This window comes from Adiantum capillus-veneris, chromosome 5 (genome assembly GCF_014529385.1).
Source record: "Adiantum capillus-veneris isolate H3 chromosome 5, ASM1452938v2, whole genome shotgun sequence".
NCBI classification, from domain to species: domain Eukaryota; kingdom Viridiplantae; phylum Streptophyta; class Polypodiopsida; order Polypodiales; family Pteridaceae; genus Adiantum; species Adiantum capillus-veneris.
The window spans coordinates 21793873-21815810 of record NC_140935.1 but is presented as its reverse complement, the minus strand read 5'-3'; the positions used below and the strand labels follow the sequence as shown (position 1 = coordinate 21815810).

The 21938-nt window shown below is 46.6% G+C and overlaps 1 protein-coding gene across 1 annotated transcript in view; it reads right to left on the bottom strand.

The window, feature by feature from the left end:
* The window catches only part of LOC147456989 (uncharacterized), a 53944-nt gene that overhangs the window by 19137 nt on the left and 12869 nt on the right, over positions 1–21938 (bottom strand). The window contains exon 5 of the mRNA XM_086512042.1: positions 16495–16616. Coding sequence (XP_086368168.1) covers positions 16495–16616 — 122 coding nt within the window. The remainder of the gene's footprint in view (positions 1–16494; positions 16617–21938) is intronic.

The window sequence follows — 21938 nt, the reverse complement described above, 5'->3', positions numbered from 1 at the left end:
ATGAGAACAGAAATGGCAAGAAACGACGAAAGAAGCAGAGACATGGAAAGGACAAGAAGAAGGTTAAGAAAAGCAGATCTCACCAAAGATCTCAGTAATTTTCTGACAGTTCTGAGGAGGACTCATCCTACTCATCCTCTTCTGAGAGTTCGGACTCTGATGACCAGATGTTTTATTCTAAGAGGAAGCACTTTTATAGAGTCAATCAATACAACTTTTCTCGAAGATAAGAGCGAGAAGACCAAAGAATTCAAGGAAGGTGGACAAGCAATAAAATTTGATACCTTTTCAAATTTTCGAGATGCGGACAAGGCTCTCACTTTTATTCAACAGTTTGACATAGTTTTTCAGGTTTTTGAAATGTGGACAAGGCTCTCGCTTTTATTCAACAGTTTGACATAGCTTTTTCTGGAGGATGCTATTCAGAGCACTCCAAGATTAGAAGGGCAGCATCCTATTTGAAAAGAAACGCACAGACATGGTGGTCCACTCTTCTGTTACGAAAAGAAACACCGACATGTGGCTAAAGTTCAAGAGACTTTTTAATTTCTTGTGGCTCACTGAGCAGTACGAACGTGATGTGATCACTGCTTGGAATCATCTTCGGATGACCAAGGGAGATACTTTGGATCTTTATTGTGAGACATTTTAAGATGTTTTTCTCCCTGTCTCATCTTCTAAAAAGATCAGTTTTAAGCAGCAAATCGAGCGATTTTGCTGTGGACTTCCCAAAGAGATTTAAGATTACTGCTTATTACAAAAATCTGAGTCCATACAGCAACTGATGGGACATGCTAAGTAAGGGTTGCTATGCATTCAGGTAACTTGACTTATCCAACAGAACAACTTTCGACGAATGATAACAAAAGAAGAGGAAAGAAAGATGCACGTCCCCGACTGACAGAGGAACAGAAAGACGAATACCTCAAAACGGGGAAGTGCTTTGATTGTGGCGAACAAGGACATATATCTGCGCAGTGCCCCAAAAAGGCACAAGAATGAGAACGAGCGACAGACTGAAATAGAACTAGGCAAGGAGATACTCACTCCAAAACAGATACTGGATAAGAAAAATGAAAGAGATACTAATGTGCTAACGATATTCTGCTTTATGACTTTATGAATGAACAATTTTGAAATAGGAATTTTCGAAGATAACTCTGATTTATGTATGAAATTGATGTTTTTGGAGGTCTGGTTATTTGTGTACGGATAACAGGTGAAATCGAGAATGAGATCATGACGAATTTACATATGGATGCAATTGAGAGCAATGACAACTCAAGAATGAACCCAATCATGATTCAAGACAAGAATTATACATTTTGAATGATTATGATGACTAATGATGAATGATTGAATGAGATGATTGGATATTGTGGTAAGCGCATCAAGAGTTCTTGAGGGATGAGATGACTACACGGCGATAAAATGATTAGACTGAATGATTGAAACACTCTGTTCAGTATGAATTCAACGTGTGATTGATAAACTGGAATTCTCGGAAATGAATCTGCTTTTGAACACACTCATGAGATTGTGTTTGAGTGCACGATTGAAAGACGAAATGACTGCAACATTTTGGTCTTGAGTCTATGGACATGATCGCAAGAAGAATTAGTTAATCCGACATCAGTGAGGTTTGGGTTCGATGTTAATCTAGATGCGATTGCTAAACATGTTGCCAAGAATCATGGTCCTAGATCTGGATAGATTTTTATGTGATATGATCTAAATGTGATGTGAACATTCAGTGACTATCGTCTTTGTGCAAGTGCTAGATTTGTGTAGTCTAGTGCGCCGGTACTTAGAGCCAGTGTCTACTGAACTGGTTTATGGCTTATGTCTGATTTTATAGGCCTAATCGAGGGCAATTACAGTTCTTTCAAGAGGGGGGTATGTCACAAACTAATGACGTGGTAGTACAGACAAACCCGAAAATTGTGTTGACATGTTGACGTGGACTGCCATACGAATTTTCAAATTTCAGTTAAAAGCGCTGGCATATTGATGTGGCAGCCATACGCATTTCCGCAATTCATGCTAGTTGCTTTTGGGCCAAGGAGCTTTTGAGTTTGCAACTTTTCATGTAATAGCTTTTGAGTTCGAAGACCGAGGGCCTATAAATATAAACCCAAGGCCACTTAATCTCTCAAACCGGTGACGAGCAACTAAGCAGAAAGGACCCTCGGTCTTTGTAATTTGATCAATCATTAATCATTAATATAAAAATAAATACCGAAAAGGGCACCAAATTTTGGGGCCAATACATGTGGGCATGGAACTACGTCGAGCTATGTCGACTCTGTTTTAAGTTGTGATAAAATTTGTGGGTGTTTCTCGTGTGTTGGCCAGATTTCCAACCTGGGGTGTCCAAGTAAAATTTGTTAAGTGTCATGTGTCGTTCCAAATTTCCGACTTGGGATGTCCAAGTCTGTAACATACTCTCAAACAAGGCTTTTTTATGCCAAAGACAATGTTGTGTGTGACGCGTGGTCCAAGGCGTAATATGTTGACGGAGTGTCACAATCCTCCTTCCGTTGGGCACACAAGCATAGAGCCGACACTTAAGGGTGTTGAGAGATATGTCTATTGGCCCAACTCAAGTAGGATGTGAATGAGTTTGTGCGTACTTGTTTAGTATGTCAAAAAGTGAAGTATGATAAGCACAAAGTGATAGGACTCCAACAACCTTTACCGATAGGCTTATGGTCATTCTCATGACGGTTTGTGGGCTTCCCCATTTTCTCCAGACGTTTTGACTACATACACCTCAGATCCTATCGGGCAGGACACTTGCAGGCCTATTGGCCCTCCTTTCACGACAAGGAGTTGTTTTTTACACTCAGTTTGGGACCTTCATGCAGTATTTTAACCCTGTATTGGCGGAGTACAACAGTTTGCTACACTGCTCATGACGGCACTTTACCATGGAGATCTCTCAGAGGTTGGGACACCCCACACTGTTGCTACACTCATGGGATATCTTTCAGTGGACATCGCAACAGACATCTTCATCCTTTGCCTCACATCTTCGGCTTCATGCAGTTTGTTCAGCATCATGTGCTCAGAGAGGGTGTTAGATTTACACCACTTTGCTGCTTCACATAGGTCTACGGCATACTTGTACGGCTAATATGTCTCCGGGCTGGCCATCATGCATAGGTTGCACCTTTTGTCCGGCCACCCAAGTTTGGGGTGGCCGTTCACCTTTGGCACTCATATATATGGGGCCAGGGGGTACCCATCTTGTATCATCTGGCATTTGTATCCCACGTTGGCTCTCTCTGATAGAGTAGCCTTTTTTCTGCTATAGGTCAATGGGGTGCTGATCGCCCACTTTCCCACACAGGTGTTGTGTCAGGTGTTGTGTTCTCTCTCTCTCTCTCTCTCTCTCTCTCTCTCTCTCTCTCTCTCTCTCTCCCCCCCCCCCCTAGATGATGACATTTGGGAGTTTTCTAGGGATGGTGATATCATTCTCCTAGGGGACTTCAATGCCCGAACGGGGAACTCGCAGACAATCTTCTACGACACTTCAGATGAGATGCTTAGAGAGCTGAATGTGGGTGAATTGGGGCTTGACAGATGCTCAGATGACAGAGAAAAAACGGAGTATGGGAGATACCTCATGGAAATGACGACTACACATGGATTAGCCATACTTAATGGCTTTCGGCGACTTCCTGGAGTAGCCGGTTTCACATGCTTTCCACATAGACATGGGGCCAGTACAGTGGATCATGTTATGACACAACCGAGCTTTATCCCCTGCATTCAAGATTTCACAATGGGAGCCAGGCCAGTGGGCATAGCACTAGACCATGCTCTCTTGACACTATCCGTTAAATTTCAGTATAGTACAACCAAGACATCAGGAGGCAAGTCACACACCCGCTATACATTTACTCCAGAGACTGATTTCGTTTATTCAGAGGAGATCTCGCACCGTCTATTGGAAGGCACAGCTGGCACAAATGGTACAAGCCTCTCAGTGGAGGAGTGCACCACGCTACTGACTGAGACATTGCACGGGGCTGCATCAGTGGCATACCCACACTCAGCCGGGCAAGAGACGACATTCTAGGAGCATGCCCCAGAATAGTTGGTATGATGAAGAATGCAAAGAGATGAGAGACCAGCTTCAAAGGGATCTTCTATTAGGAGTCATCACTTACAGACAGTCTCGGATTGCTTTCCGACGCCTCGTGCGACGGAAGAAGCGAGCTTACCTAGCCCAAATGGAGCGAGACTTGTATCAGATGTTCTTGAGTAGGGACTCAGGAGAGGCATGGCGTCTCTTCCATGAGCACTCCCCTCCCCCAATGATTACTTCACCTGAGGTGTGGGGCCAATATGCGGCATCATTATATACGGTTCCTGGACAGGAACCCCTTCCAGACCCTACCAAGCCTTGCCCAGCTACGAGCACTTTCTTTACACCTGAGATGGTACAAAGGGCCATTGACAGAATGAAGACCGGGAAGGCATATGATCATGACGGTCTAGTATCGGAGCACTTTATACATGCCAGGGATATGCTGATGGAGGTTCTCGCAGTGTTGTTCAATCGTGCCATGTGTGAGGGATTACCTGAGACTTGGAGATTGTCTAATATTGTGCCCATCTTCAAGGCTGGTGACCCTACAGAGCCCGGGAACTACCGCACTATCATGGTTGGACACACATTGGCGCGGTTGTATGCATCCATCCTGGAGCAACACTTGAGTAATTGGGCAGAGGGCGAGGGGGTACGAGCAAAGGGTCAAGCCGGCTTCATGAGGGGTTTCTCCACTCTTGATCATATTCTGACACTCAGGGCCATCATTGAGGAGGGCAGAGCACATGGGAGACGAATATATTGTAGCTTTGTGGACTTTCGTAAAGCATTTGACATGGTACCAAGAGCTCGATTGATGCGCAGACTACAAGAGATGGGGGTGCCCATAGAGGTGATTTGGGAGATTATGGCCTTGTACAGATCAGTGATGGGACGGGTACGCACCCCGGAAGGGGTATCTGATTTAGTTCACTCTACCATTGGAGTGAAACAGGGCTGCCCATTGTCTCCTACTCTATTTGGTATGTATGTTGATGAGGTGTCTGATTACATCGATAGAGAGGGTGACAGAGGTGCACAGCTAGCAAGGACGTGGATCCCATTGTTGCTATATGCTGATGATATTGTGCTGATATCTGACTCACCAGAAGGTATGCAACGACAGTTGGATGCACTACGCAATTTTGCAGAGGATAGTGGATTGTGTGTTAACCTAGGTAAAACCAAGGTTATGGTGTTTAACACCACACCGCAATGGGTCAGGAGATCAGTACCCACTTTCAAGTATGGTCAAGAGATTGTGGAGTATACAGATGCATACACTTACCTGGGGGTAGTCTTTACTAGGCCGAGATTTTCCTTGAGAAGAGCAGCAGAGACTAGACTAACTAGAGCTGGTGCGGCTCTGGGAGGAATGGAGAGGATGTGTTCACAGGTTCAGTTCCAGGAACCTAGGACAAAGTTATGGCTCTTTGATACTTTGGTTGCCTCTACTATGTTATATGGGGTGCAAGTTTGGGGACCTTCTATAGGCCAGGATGGGTGGAGGCGTATAGAGAAGCCCCTAGTATCTATGATCTCTCGGCTGATTAGAGCCAAGGTTTCTGTACCGCATGATATCATTCGAGCGGAATTAGCTGCCCCCCCTATGGAGATTGAGGCGCTCACAAGATCAGTCTCCTTTGTACATAGTCTGTGGGATACTACCAGAGACAGATATGCCAGGGTGGCTCTAGAGTCTTCCAGACAATTAGCTCTTAACAGGGATACATCATGCTGGTATGCTCAGATGACATCATGGTTTCAGACACATGGTTTCACCATGGACAGGTTGCCTCCTTTTCAATACTCTCTTCAGGCACCCTTGAGGTCTCTGACACGGGTAGAGATTAATAGACTCATCCGTCAGGATTTGATCCAGTTGGACACGAGGAGGACATGGATAGAGTCGTTACAAGAGTTGGGCACAAAGATGGCTTTCTATAGAGAGCATCTTCTCCACCTCACGGGGGATGGGTTTGTAATCGACCTAGCTATATGGACACGCATCTTTCGCATGGTTTGCGTTGTGCCATTGGCCAGATACGCACGTCCTCACATCAGCTCGAGATTGAGACTGGCAGATTCAGAGGGACACCAGCAAATAACAGAATATGCCGCTTATGCCATCTAGAGCCAGAGACAAAAGTACATTACATATGTCATTGCACAGTGTACTATGAGATACGAGGCCGTTTTCACTGTCTATTTAGAGAAGGTTTTGGGCCTCTATCTAGGGTCATGAGTTATGAGGATCAAAGATGTCTTTGGCTTTATCTACTTGAGTTACACAAGCATAGAGAAACCTTACTGAGGAGAGGTGAAGAGAGACATCCCCAGAGACAGATCACAGATTTCTTTACACTAGATACTGTACACCCAGAAGAACAGACAAAGGAGCAACCAGCCACGGTGGAGAGGTCTACCCGCACTACTGGCATTCTCATAGACCGAGCATTGGAGCTAGGGAGATCTAGACGACCCCGAGGGAGGAGAGGAGCTACACAATTTCGACGGAGGCTATGGCAAAAGATTCAAGCCATACTCTTTCGTCGTCCAGAGTGCAGATGAAGATGGATCTCTACTCCCCTCCCATATTGTCTTCACATTGTATTGCTTAGTTTAGGATCCCGCAGTATTTATATTTTGTTATCCTAGTTTAATTTATTTTGTTAATCTGACTTTGTATCAGATACACCGCATTGTAACTTTCTGGTCTCATGGGTCACGTTGGCCTTTTGAAGACGTTAATATAACATTTCATTTCTCTCTCTCTCTCTCTCTCTCTCTCTCTCTCTCTCTCTCTCTCTCTCTCTCTCTCTCTCTCTCTCTCTCTCTCTCTCTCTGTGGAAGGGGTATCTAATTTAGTTCACTCTCTATTGGGGTGAAACAGGGCTGCCCATTGTCTCCTACTCTATTTGGTATGTATGTTGATGAGGTGTCTGATTACATTGACAGAGAGGGTGACAGAGGTGCCCAGTTGGCAGGGACGTGGATCCCATTGTTGTTATATGTTGATGATATTGTGTTGATATCTGACTCACCAGAGGGTATGCAGCGACATTTGGATGCACTACACAGTTTTTCAGAGGATAGTGGATTGTGTGTAAACCTTGGTAAAACCAAGGTTATGGTGTTTTAACACCACACCACAGTGGATCAGGAAATCAGCACCTACTTTCACATATGGTCAGGAGATTGTGGAATATACAGATGCGTACACTTACCTGGGGGCAATCTTCATTGGGCCGAGATTTTCTTTGAGAAGAGCAGCAGAGACTAGACTGACTAGAGCTTATGCGGCTTTGGGAGGACTAGAGAGGATGTGTTTGAAGGTTCAGTTTCAGGAACCTAGGACAAAGCTATGGCTCTTTGATACTTTGGTTGCATCTACTATGCTATATGGGGTGCAGGTTTGGGGACCTTCTGTAGGCCAGGATGGCTGGAGACGTATGGAGAGGCCCTTGGTATCTATGATCTCTCGGCTGATTAGAGCCAAGGCGTCTGTACCACATGATATCATTCGAGCGGAGTTAGCTTCCCTCTCTATGGAGATTGAGGCGCTTACCAGACCAGTCTCCTTTGTACACAGCCTATGGGATACTACTAGAGACAGATATGCCAGGCTGGCCCTAGAGTCCTCCAGACAGCTAGCTCTACAGGGGGATACATCATGCTGGTATGCACAGATGACATCATGGTTCCAGACACATGGCTTCACCATGGACAAGCTGCCTCCTTTTCAATACTCTCTACAAGCACCCTTGATGTCTCTGACACGGGTGGAGATTACTAGAGTCATTCGTCAGGATCTGATCCAGCTGGACACGAGGAGGACATGGATAGAGCCGGTACAGGAGTTGGGCACGAAGATGGCTTTCTATAGAGAGCATCTTCTCCACCTCACGGGGGATGGGTTTGTGATTCGACCTAGCTATATGGACACGCATCTTTGTCATGGTTTGCATTGTGCCATTGGCCAGATACGCACGTCCTCACATCAGCTCGAGATTGAGACTGGCAAATCCAGAGGGACACCAGCAGATAGCAGGATATGCCGCTTATGCCATCTAGAGCCAGAGACAGAGGTACATTACTTATGTCATTGCACAGTGTACTATGAGATACGAGGCCGTTCTCATTGTTTATTCAGAGAAGGTTTTGGGCCTCTAGCTGGGGTCATGAGTTATGAGGATCAGAGATGTCTTTGGGCTATATCTACTTGAGTTACATAGGCATAGAGAAACTTTACTGAGGAGAGCTAAAGAGAGACAACCCCAAAGACAAATCACAGATTTCTTTACACTTACACCCAGAAGAACAGACAGAGGAGCAGCCAACAGTGCAGAGGTCTGTCCGCACTACTGGCATTCTCATAGACCGAGCATTGAGCTAGGGAGATCTAGACGACCCCGATGGAGAAGAGGAGCTACACAGTTTCGAAGGAGGCTACAGCAAAGGATTCGAGCCATACTTTTTCATCGTCCAGAGTGCAAATGAAGATGAATCTCTATGAAGATGGATCTCTACTTCCCTCCCATATTGTCTACACATTGTATTGCTTAGTTCACACATTTCACGCTTTCACCTTTCACACCTATCAGCTTAGTTTAGGATTCTGCAGTATTTATATTTGGTTATCCTAGTTTAATTTATTTTGTTATCTGACTTTGTATCAGATACACCGCATTGTAACTTTCTGGTCTCATAGGTCACTTTGGGCTTTTGAAGACGTTAATATAATATAACATATATAACATTCTCTCTCTCTCTCTCTCTCTCTCTCTCTCTCTCTCTCTCTCTCTCTCTCTCTCTCTCTCTCTCTCTCTCTCTCTCTCTCTCTCTCTCTCACACACACACACTAGAGAAGGTAAAAGTGTTCAAAGTAGACCCACCATCCTTTTGGACGTCTTAGGTTGAGGTGGGGGGCTGCTGTTTTGATAATAAGGATGATAGCCATAGTTGTGCTAGTATGGGTAATTTGGCAGTGATGGAGGTGGATCCACTAGTAAAGGCGGTGCAAGTGTAGGTCATGCAACCATCTAGAAAAACACGCCTAAGTGGAATAGAGGTGGATTCTCTTGAATTATAAGTTGAAGGTTTATAATTGTTGGAATTGTTACATGAGTGGAGGAATCATGGAAATTCTTGAAAATTTTGTAAATGTTGGTAAATTGCCTCATGGGTGCTTGAAAAGCAATCCTTGTAATTCGTTGACGAGGAACTTTGTGTATACTTTTGATTTCATTTTTGTCTAGTTGTAAATCTATAGAAGAGATAGGATTGGTTTGCTTGGTGAAAAAGCAAACCGCTGAGCTCCGATACCACTATAACCGGCGGGCACCATGTGCCGATAGGAAAATCACCCAAACATATTGTATACAAACGGAAATAGACAGAATTACTTCACACTCAAACACTAGAAGATGACACTGAAGAGATGAAGTTCCGCATGGCCCTCAGACATGTGTCCCTCATAATTCATTAGATTTATACCACTCTGTTGCTTCACACAGGTCTAGGTCACTTCCTTGCACGGCTAGTGTCTCCGGGCTGGCCACCCATAGCATAGGTTGTACCCTGTCCGGCCGCCCGATTTTGGGGCCGCCCGCCCACTTGAGTTGGGTGCCACGAGTCTTCATGCTCTGGTAGTCATGGGGGGTTGATAGCCCCCTTTCCCCATCTCTGGTGTTTGTGTCACATGACACATCCAACCCTATGTGTCCGTGGACAAGCTACAGCATGACAAGGGTTCAGTCAATCCAGTCAGTCTAGCTTAGGAAGTGTTCTGGCGCTTTTGCGAGTCTGTTCGCACACCGTGCATGCCCAAGCACTTAGAGTAGATGCATATCCTCTGGTTGCACACCGCATGATCATCAGCATTACCATCGGAATCCAACAGAATCCATCAAGAGCATTTTCCAGTGCATTAAACCTATTTTTCCTATTTTTGACATTTTTCACTTATTATTTTGAGTGACTTTTGTTGGGAACTGAGTAGGGCAAATTGGGTAAGATAATATATAAGCAAACCCTAGGCTAGCACTATTTGGCAGAAGAGCAAGGAGAACACAGGCCACAGGCAGCACGTTCCCCCTCTCTCTCTCAAGCAAGACCTTTCCCCCTTGGTGGCGATTTCCTCCAAGCAAGACCACCATCTCCTTGGCGTTTTTCAGCAAAGCCTCATGGCCATAAGCTCCAGCACCCTAGCGTTTTCCGCGTCAGCCTCATCGCCAGCACAATAGCGTTTTCAGCATCCAACCATCATCGCCACAGATTCAGCATGCTAGCGTTTTTCAGCCTGCATATTCAGCCCTAAACCAGCGTTTTGGACAGCCGTTTTCAGCCTAAACCCAGCGTTTTGAAGGAGCCTAAAACCAGCTTTTCCAGCGTTTTTGGGACAGCAGATTTCAGCCTTCTAGCGTTTTTGGACAGCAGAGCAAGCCCATCAGTTTTCAGCCACCGAGTCGGTCTCGTCATCCACGTCATCGACATCGACATAGCCCTAGACTTGCATCAGTTCTCATACATCCACTTTGTACTAGTTTGTGCAATCAATAGTAGACTACTCTCACCAACGAGAGTGGGGCCTTCGGAGGAGGGTTTTACAACGTCTCTGGTGTCGTATTCTCTTCTCTCTCTATCTCTCAGTCTCATACACTTTCATGCATAGTGTCCATTCACTTTTGTTATGTTCATTGCACTCTCTCATTAAGAAAGGAAGGCTCTCCCTTCCATAAGAAAAAGGAACCTTGAGCACAGTTCGGAGCACTCATCTTGAGCAAAGTTCATCATTCATTCCGCTGCACCTTACAGTTTGTATCTACTCTCTCTCTCTCTCTCTCTCTCTCTCTCTCTCTCTCTCTCTCTCTCTCTCTCGTACACGCGCACTCACATCCCTAATTGTATTTGTTTATTATATTTGCAAACAATCAAGTTGCAATTGTTATGTGTGTGAGACAACTTACATGATTTGATGACAATTGATCTTGTTGGCCATTATTTAATAAGCGCTAGGCCCAAAAGCAGCTTACAATTTATTTGCTATATAGAACTGGTGCTAAAAAGCATCCTTTTAAAAATAATGCTAACTAGATGCATTTACTGAATTAATTGACGCCTCCCCAAAAAGCAATCCTAACGTAGAAACATGTCATGTCAGCAGATTTAGTACGGAATGCCACATCATCATTTGTCTATACCAACGCGCAATTTCTACAGCGTTTCCTACCGAATTGTGACGTAGACTACGAGAGTCCATATTGTAGAGAGGGTGATAGTCTTTTGCTTGGACACATCGGCTCTACCCTACTCCTATCTGCCATGACTATGCCACGTCGTCCTTTTATGACAGACAACTCTTATGACATGCCAATTGTACCAGCTTTGTAGGGTAGCCTTTCAAGAGCTTCTTTTTTTCCATTCTAGCTAGGGATTTTGATAGGATGCTAATTTATTATGCGGCACTTTTGAGATGAGATATCACCATCCGTTGTACCTTGTTTGGGTTCACTGGCCATGTTGGCAGTTAAGAGACATAAACATGTCTTTCTAAGAGCCTAGTAGGAGGATGTTCAAAGCATCTTTTTGGTGCGGCTCTCAAGGAAAGAAAATGTACCTTGATCAAGGCCTCACATTTGCATGGTTGGAACACGAGAAGACTGACATGCCAAAGGTATAGAGGGAGGGGAAATATGCGCATACATATATGGTAGGTCGGTCATTACAGAGCCTCGACCATGACGACAGTACACTGCTTATGAGACACACTGAATGTTAGTATCATTTTGGATGCTGGGTATTTGAGGATGGCCTTTGGTATGCCTGACACAATAGACGTAGGCACACCATGGATTCGAAAGATGTGTGAGACAAACAACTTTGCCAAATGATCGGCCTTGATTGTCTTTTTCACTGGTACAAAATGAGCTTGAGTGTTGAATCTATCCACAATAGTCCACATACCATCTGATGCTTGGGAAGATCATGGATGAAGTTCATTGCTATACTCTCCTATGGTCGATCTAAAATCAATGCATGAACCTGCAACCCAGTGTGGCCAAGTGGCTAATGAAAAATTTCATGAAGGCCAGATGTAGCAATCTACGCATTCTCCGAAACAAGGAAAGCCAGACTAAGCGATCTGCATTGTAGAAGCTACCGTAAGCTATAGCAATCACCAATAGACCACATGGACCACCACCGAATGGTGTCCTGTCAGTAGGTAGGGTAATCCAAGATGAGGGGAAAGCCAGACTCAACAAACTGCACTGTGAAGGGCCTCTAAGAAGAGGTGTGGTCAAACCGAGCTGTCTGCATCGTGATCATCCTGTATAAAGAAGGGAAGTCAGACTGAGCAATCTGTGCTGTGAAGAATCTCTGAGAAGAGGAAAGGCAAGACCAATTTGTTTGCGCCGTCTTGCTTGTATCTCCTGCCTCGAATCCTCCGGTGTCAACCAAAAGAAAGTCCGCGCCAACAACGCCACCAAACCGAATACCACCCCCCATAAATAACCACAAGGGTCCGGGCCATGAGTAAAAACAACACTTTTCAATCATTCAATACTCCCCCCGCAAATAACCACAGCCATGAGTATGAACAAGCATTCTCAAACATCATTTCTCACTACTCCACCCGGGAGTAAAATCACGAATCATTGAAACTAGTATTAAAACCAGAGTCAAACAATTCAAATCGGCACCAAAACAGGTTCAAAACAGATACCATCCATTTCAGACAAATTCCAACAAGATCACCAAACAAGTTCTCAAACAGATTTCAAACTTAAAAAGCAACCTCAACATCAGTCGAGCTCGAAAAGTCGATTGACTTTCCATCCTGAAACCTGCACCAAAAAATTAGGGTTAGGTTCACTCCATAAGGTCGTAGCCGAGCACAGCATGGTTCATCAACTCTTGGACAGACAGTGTTCTTCGGCAACGATGGTAGTCCCAAGATAGCAATCGCATTGGACCTCCAAGGTCATATGCTCGTGAAGAGACACCTACTGAGAGATGTCGAAAAATTTCGAGTTATAATCTGCTAGGGTTTCCCTGGCAAGCATTTCAGGACACCCCACTCTGCCACAAGTTGCACTCCGAAGGAAGATGTCAGAAACCATATAACTTCGGGCAAAAAAATTCTATAAAGCTTGCCAAGTCCTTGGAGTGAGCGGCTTGGTAGCTATATAGACTTCCACCATTGCATGACACTACATCTGAGAAAAACAGTAGCTCGAAACAAATCTTGGATCCTTCTCTTGCAAGTGATCTTTATGGCTTATGCCATGTAAGACATGAGCGATGAAGACGGTACACGATGAAGTAAGGGTGGAAGTGGCTAATAAGTCCGGGGTCGGAGCACGAAACTAAAATTTCCAACGAACTTTGGAAGTGCGATCTTGCTCTGTCTGCTCTTTGGTAGGACCGGTATGCTTTCAGAAAAGCACACGCCTGATGCTCTAATACCACTGTCACAAGACGGGGACCACGGGCCAATAGAAAAGAACAGACTGAACAGACTTTTAGCACTTCAATAACAATTGAATTGAAAGAGAGAGACGACACGCGACACGGAGTGGCGGAATTCCATCCCAGAGAGTATTGACCCCAAACCTCGACGCCCCTTTCGGTATTTCTTTATATTGCATCAACTCAGTAAGAGCCGGTACTCTAGACTCTGCACCTTCTCCAGGAAGCATGCCAGAGAATGAGCCCATGGCCTCATATTTAAAGGCCCTAGGCCCCAAAAGCAGTTTTACATAAAAAGCCTTCAAACTCAAAAGCTTCTGGTCCAAAAGCAATGCCCAAAAGCTGCCAGAGTAATTTATGGAATCCGTATAGCCTGCCACGTTAGCATGTCAGGGCAAAACGGAGAAATCTGTACGGCCTGCCGCGTCAACACTGTCAGCGTGATTTCCAGAGCGTCCGTACTACTGCCACATCATCAACTATGTGTGTGTGGGTGGGTTCTGCTTTATTTTAATTCCTTCATTGGGCCCCATCGGACGGGGTCCCCATAAGTTGGTAGGACTTCTTCTTCTGTTACTTGTTCTTCTTAGGGTTTAGGCCCCTCGGCCAGGATCTACAAGTTGGTTCCATTCTTCAGGGCTTTGACACGTCAACAGTTTGTGACAATAACCGTGCTGACTAGAGCAGAGTAGGACAGAGAAGAAGACTACCACCCTAACCACAGTATGGACTCCCATAATCTGCACTGCAACTTACAGCGCAGCAGGTGGAAATTGCAGACTGGTACAGACAGATGATGCCGTGGCATTCCATATCAAATCTGCTGATGTTTGGATTTTTCTGCGCTAGGATTGCTTTTTGGAAAGGCTTCGGTTACTTTGAGAGAAGCTTTCTGTCACCTAACACATCCAACCCGATGTGTCCGTGGACAAGCTACAGCATGATCAAGGTTCAATCAGTCCAGTCAGTCTAGATTAGAAGTGATCTGGCACTTTTGTGAGTCTATTCGTAGACCGTGCATGCCCAATCACTTAGGGTAGATGCATATCCTCTGGTTGCACACAGCATGATCATAAGCATTCCCATCAGAACCCTTCAGGGGAATTTTCCAATGCATTTAACCTATTTTCCCTATTATTGACATTTTTCACTTATTATTTTTAAGTGACTTTTGTTGGAAAGTAGGTAGGGCAAATTGAGTAAGTTTGTATATAAGCAAACCTAGACTAGCACTAAATGGCAGAAGAGGCAGTAGGAGCTCCACGCTCAACAGGCAACTTCTCAGCAGAACCCATCAGAAGGCCTAATGTTTTGCAGATTGCAGGACCTAGTGTTTTTCCCATCAAGATCAGCCAACGATTTGCTTTGCAGATTCCGGCGACAGCAAGACCACGAGCCTAGCGTTTTGATCCCATAATTTCACCGCCAGAAGCTCCAGCACCTAGCGTTTTTGGAGACCTAGCACCTAGCATTTTCTCTCAGCTAGCGTTTTTGCAACAAGTAGTCACCGCAGCAAAGCTGCAACACATCAGCGTTTTCAGCCATTGCCATCGCCACAAAACCCCCATGCCTAGCGTTTTTGGTCATAGCAGATTCAGCCCCTAAAGAGTAGCAGATTCAGCCCCAAGAAGCCTCAGTTTTCAGCCCTAAAACCTGCAGATTTTCAGCGACAAGGATCATCAGGAAACAGCCCCAAAATCAGCGTTTTTGGACTTGCAACAGATTTCAGCCCATAGCGTTTTTGGACAGCAGATAAAAGGTTGCAGATTTCAGCCCTTAGGTCGGTCTCGCCATCACCGTCGTTATCGCCGACATAGCCTAGACTTGCATCAATCACATGCATTCAGTTTGTACCGGTTTGTGCAATCATAAGTAGACCACTCTCGCCGACGAGAGTGGGGCCTTCGGAGGAGGGTTCTACGTCTCTGGTGTCGTATCTCTCTTCTCTCTCTATCTCTCAGTCTCATACACTTGCACGCACAGTGTCCATTCACTTTGTTGTGATCATAGCATTCTCTCATTAAGAACAGAAGGCTGTACCTTCCATAAGAACAAAAAAAGGAACCTTGAGCACAGTTCGGGGCACTCATCTTGAGCAAAGCGCAAACATTCATTCTGCTGCACCTAACACTTTCAATTGGCATTAATATAAGAGATGCTCCTTAGCACCAGTTGTATGTAGCAAATAATCATTAAGTTCCTTTTGGGCCTAATAATACTAGTGCCTATAAAACAATGGCCCAGGGCCTCAGTAATCGATTGGTCTCGCATACACAAGAACTGTAACACGACAGTTCGTAAATATAATCTAGAAATACCGTCAGGAGCGACTATTCGGGGCCAACACTCTTTGAGGGAACTCCACCTCTTCCATGTCGTCTTCAAGTGTTGGTGTGTGAAGGAACTATATATGTTTTCTTTTTGTATACAGTAGGTTTCGGTGAACGTGGTGCCAGCCGGTTACATGTCTCTGGCCAGCCAGGTATCTCCATCAGTGGGTGCCTTGATAGATGGAGGCCGCCTTGATAGATGGAGGCCACTAAGTTGCTGTGCATAGCTCCTCCAATGGCGGACAGTGACGGCTCAAATCTGCTGATGGTGAGGAAGCTGTAAATGCGGTCCTTGTGGTCACATACATCTCACTCTGCAAATGGTAATGGCCCTTTTCAAAATTACTCCTCTAGAGGGGTGTCGATCACAGGCTAGATCCACGTCCGGAGAAGTTGAGGCTGCTGAAACTGCAGCACTGAAATGTCTGTGAGGATTCTCTGCGCTTTGGACTCTCCTGTCTATCAAGAGTCTTTCTCTATGACACCTAAGCTTAAGTTAAAAGAAATAAAGCACCTCTGGTCCTCAAGATTGAAGAGCCTCATTTCGTTAGTCTCTTTCGAATTATGCCGGAAGTTCGTGTCATGACAAAAGAATACCTGAAGCTGCAACTTTTCTCTCAGCTGCATCCTCCATTGTCCTTGTGCGAATGCCAGAAACTAAGTTATGTAACAGAATTGGTTTTGCAGATCTTCCGCCAGCATGGCTGAATTCTTCATGCCTGTGTAATAAACATAACGACTTTACCCCCTTCTTCCGAAATTTTGCAAGGCAAATATCTTCGAGCATGGTCATTGAGGTGCATACTTCTATAATGGTTATAGCACTACCCTGTGTTACCTCTGTTCAAATTTCTCAAGTGCTTTCAGAAAAAAATTATGTGTTACCTCTGTTACCTCATTCCCCTAATCCAAATTGAAATTTACCAACCATTGTTGTCAAAAATGTCTTACAACAGTACCAACAAAATGCATTTTGACCTTTAAAATTTAGCAAGGCTTTTTACAATTTAAAAAATGTGATATGTATTCAAAAACCAAATCATCTGAACAAAATTTGTAATGTTTTCCTTTTGAGATGTGTACAAGATGGAATCAAGCATTTTACATTCTGCAGGTCAGCATCAATGAAGTTACCAAGAGGGTGAAGAGGAAATAAAAGCAGTTGATACCCAAGCAACAGATATGTCCATGTTCATGAAACAGAAATGGGGTGAGAAACACCACCTCACAAGTGTGCTTTTGGATGTAGAGGGAGCTTAGTAGAGGAAAAAAGAGAGAGACTGCCTCTATATTATTTACATAAAGAGGGCCCAACTTTTGATAGTTGTGTACTCTTTATTTGTATGTTCGTGCACTTTTTGACTATTTATCTTAAGCAACTAACCTTAGAAGCTTAGATATAGAGGCCCCAGACACCGACCTATCCTCAATTTGCTAGCGTTAAACTCTGTTTCTGGAAATCGAATGCTCTGTATTATAAAGTACAATATGTTTCTGGAGCTGCCAAAAAGCGAGGCCCAAGAGACTGAAGAATTGCTGACCAGGTGAAGATGGACACCTCACCTCACAGTAAAATGAAGGCCAACCATCACTCCGACACTCCAAACTCTTCTTCTTATACGGCTGTGAGCTGCAGAGAAGAGCCTAAGGAGTTGAGCTGTACGCATACCACACAATGTGTGAATAAGTTCAAAGCACGCACTGCATGAAAGGGGAGGGAGGCCTGACGGGGGAACGAAGCCATAGGAGGCCAGTTGAGGATATGAACAGTGGTAGCAAAGGCCTTGGCCAACGAAGACTTGGGCAGATCCCGATGCTCAAGCACCATGGTCCTATTTTTCCGCTCCACTGCTGAGGGTGATCCAGTATTCGCGGTCCGAGCGATACTATACAAAAGCGTTGGAGGTAAACCACCCTCCACCCTTGTCTGCCTGAATAGTGCATACTTGTTTGCTTAACTTGCACACCTCGTGCACGGACATAAGATAAATACCCAACTGTGGAACATTAAGTACGTTGGAGGAATGCATCGCCCCCTCTGCCATCTGGGATCAGCTCCGTAGTGCCCTCGCTCCGTAAATAGGAATCACCACTTTGTCGCCAATAAAGACGGAACCACGGTGTCACTGCTTGTTGCAAAAGAGATCCTTCGAAGGCCCCATGTGTAGTGAACAAAGATCCAATCTCAAGAGTCTCTAAGTGCAAGAACAATCTCAACCTCTGATGTCGCAAGAGAATCGTCTCCAGATGCACAAAGGCTGGGGCCTTGGCTACATGGTTGCAGCCATTCCACCAAAATTATTGAAATGATGCTCAGCTTTCAAAGCTTCCGTCGTCTTCTTCGTCTTCTTCCTTTTATTCTTTGCCTTCTACTTCCCTTTGGAAGAGAAACCTGTCCTGGCTTTGGAGCCCGCCTGACTTCCTCCCAGCATTGAAAGGCTCCTCCTAGTCCAATATTATTAGGACTATATCCTCCCAAGTAATGGTGTTCAATGGCAATAAGAGAAGAATAGAATCCGTTTAACAAAGAGCTATTGAGCCAAAAGATAAATAGCCATGTCCCTTGAAGTGAACATCTTTCCCATGTGAAGTATCTCCGTCTGAAGCTCCTACATCTTGTTGATATGTTCAGTCGCTCTGAGTACGGGAGAGCAAACTCCGTGTACTGACTTCTCTCGATCACTTGCAGATTCTCCGCCAGAAGGGCTCCTTGCTACTAGTGCTGGAAAATCTGAGAAGCTGAGAGAGAGCATGTGTTGCTTTTATAGGCACCCGCACCCGGCAGGAATAACCGGTGCGGTGCTGGCCAGAATAGAGGCAAGAAGGGTCGAAAACAGACTTGGACGCGCTCGCTTACTGCTGCTGCCCCCCCCCCCCCCCCCCCCCCCGCTGCCCCTGCGCTGCCTCCACTCCCGCCTACCCCAGCGCGCTGCCCCCCCCATTCCCGCCGCTCCTGTGCGCTGCCCCACAGCCACCCGCTGCCCCCCTCTTGGTATCGCACTGCCCCGCGGGCCACCTGCTGCCTGCCTGCGCGTTGCCTTACTCCCCCCCCCCTTATCCCGCTTGCGCTCCCACACAGTATCCAGCTGCTCCACCACACCACCCCTCCCCCCTCTTTTTTTTCTGCATATTGGCTCGTGTAGCATTTGTCCTGTTGAGCAAGTGCTCGGCGCTCGTCTGCAGACCTTCTCCTCCGCTCGTCCGTTTCGCCACAGCAGTAGACACAAATGGAGGCTCCAGCTCCGCCCCAGAGGGACTCGCCCGAAGCCCCCTCGCCCGACCCCGATGAGCCCACCATCCGACTTGCTCTTTCGCCGACAGAGCAAGCGAGCCTTGCCGCAGAGGCAGAGCGATTGCAGGCCACTTCTATCATCTGCAAGATTCTCGACACCCGACCTAGCAGAGGAGAGCTGCGTGACCTTCTCCACGCCCGCCTTCTCGCAGAGGTGGGCAAGATCCTAGACGTGCAGATACTCGGACGAGGCTACTACCAGATCGAGTTTGAGACCTCCGAGATGGCGTCCAAGGTCATCGCCATGAGTCCACTGACCATCCGAGCAGCACGTGCCCACTTTCGACAGTGGAGACATGGTTTCGACCCTGCTTCGGATGTTCTAGTAGAGGAGGCAGACATCCCCATCTCAGTCTGCTTTCCAGGTTTGCGGAGGGAGTACTTACCACTTCTATCCAGGATCGGCTCGGCCATTGGGACTGTCTTGGAGACACCTCGTACGGCAGCATCAGTAGCTGCCAAGGCGGCTGGCATTCCCTCAGTTCGAGTTTTGGTCAGAGACACTCACACACTCCCGAAGGTTATTCTTTTGCCTTGGGTGAGTGGGGGTTGGTTTAGACAGAGTGTGGAGTATTCGGGCCTCCCGAACCAGTGCTTCATTTGTCGACAGATGGGCCATCTAGCGAAGGCCTGTCCACGGAGAAGGCCTCGACCTACACCACAGCCTCAGCCCCAGCCTGCCAGGGCTGGCCCGCAACCACAGACAGAGACACAGCGCACACATGCAGAGCCACCCTCCGAGCCTGGGACTCCAACGGAGGAGGGATGTCAGCAGGCCCGTGGTAGACAACGACAGGGGCCACAGCGTCAGCCTGGCACTCAGAGTGGCCCTCAAGTGCCTACTCAACAGCAGTGGGTTCCCACGGGGAACCACTTTGGTCCTCTTGAGCAGGAGGAGGTCCCTGCTCCAACCCCCACCCCAGCTTCACCCTCGACAGCCTCTCCCCCTCCCAAAGTTCCCCCCCTCTTCCTCATCCCTCCCCCCCCCCCGCCTTTTGCTCCCGCCGCCTCTTCACCTCGCCCCTCTATCTCTGTCGCCCCCTCCCGCCCCTCTTCTCCACCGCTTCCCCCAGCTCCTTCTCCCCCCCCTCCTACTCCAGTTCCACAGTCGACCCAGGGGACAGGGCCTTCTCCGGCGGCTAGGAGATCTCTTGGCAGCGCCTTTGCCACGAGTCGCCTAGCAAGAGAGGGTCAGCCTTTCTTACGGCCCCCTCTACAGGTACAGACATCTTCCCTTGCAACTATCCCTCGTGGTCTGACGAGCATTGACATCCGGCGCCGCTGGGACTTCTTAGACTACGGCTTCACTCGTTTTCTCGACGATCCCTCAGCAGACCATGAGGCAGCCTGCTTCAGGGTCCATGCTCTGTTCCTTGCCGCTAGGGGGACAGAGGCCTTGGACTCAGCAGTTGGTTTCTCCTTCCCCCTTTTGGCAGGGCCCAGCCAAAGTGGACTCTTGACTCAGTGTTGGGATGGTTGCATATACAGGTCCTAGAGTTCTCTCACCACATGGGAGAACTAGGAGTTACAGACATGCTACAGACTTTGTGGCCATTGGCCAAGTTTGCGGTGACACCCCCAGACTCAACAGGATGTAGGCACATTGTGGTTTACTTCTTTGTTGATACACAGTGTTTGCCTTGCTATATATACATTCATGAGGACTCCTGGACAGAGGAGGTTGCTTTACCCACGGCTCGCTCTGCTTGGGCTTGGGCTAGGCACTCATTGCAGTCACGCCTATCTAGAGGACGCTCGGATGCGGATTACTCCCCATCCAAGCCAGCCTCAAAGATAGCCTGTCTAGCTGCTGCGACAGGCATCTGTTCTCTCTCGCTCCCCATGAGGATTGTCTCATGGAACGTGCAGGGACTAGGTGGGCCCCAGTTTCAATGTCAGCGGGGCCGATTGCGTCAGGAGCTTCAACGTTGCCTTGTGGGAGGAGAGATTGATCTCCTTATGCTTCAGGAGCACCATCTGTGTGAGAGCCGCATTCGGCGATGTGGTCAGCTTTTGCGTGGACGATATGATACTTTTTGGTCAGCTGCTTTTGGACCTGGAGGCATCCAGGGTGGGGTATGTATGACTATTACGGACTCATTGCAGCAGGCCATTGTGGGCAGAGGGATTATTGTGCCAGGTAGGGCTCAGTGGATTACTATGCAAGTTCAGGGTGGCCTAGTGGGTTTCCTGAACATCTATGCGCCCAATGTGGCGAGTGCTCGCGTAGAGTTTTGGTCACATTCGTCAAGCATCATGTTCACCAGTTTGCGCATCAAATGCACCTGATTCACAGGGGTGGCATTCTCATAAGTGGCCTTCAACTTATGCCAAATTGCATGTGTACTGTCCAAGCCCTTTATGTCCACCAGAATGTCATCAGTCACAGCCATTTTGATGTAGGCCTTTGCCCTTTTGTTGAGCTTGGCCCAATCCTCATCCAGCATATCCTCAGGCTTTACAACCAAAAGGGCATCCTCACAATCCTTGAGGAACAAAATCCCTTGCATCCTGTCATGCCATAGGTCGAAACCTGTACCGTCAAATCGCTTGATTTCCATCAAGCTCTTGGCATCAGACGACGAGGAAGTAGAGGCCATTTGCACGGATAAAAATGCAACAGAAAGTGTCTACACAAAATCTGAAATTTCCAGTGATCATAATGTACCGCACGTTGCATACAATGTGCTGAAAATTTCAGCAATTAACAAGTATCCCCAATGCGTACTTGCATAAACCCACAAAAGGC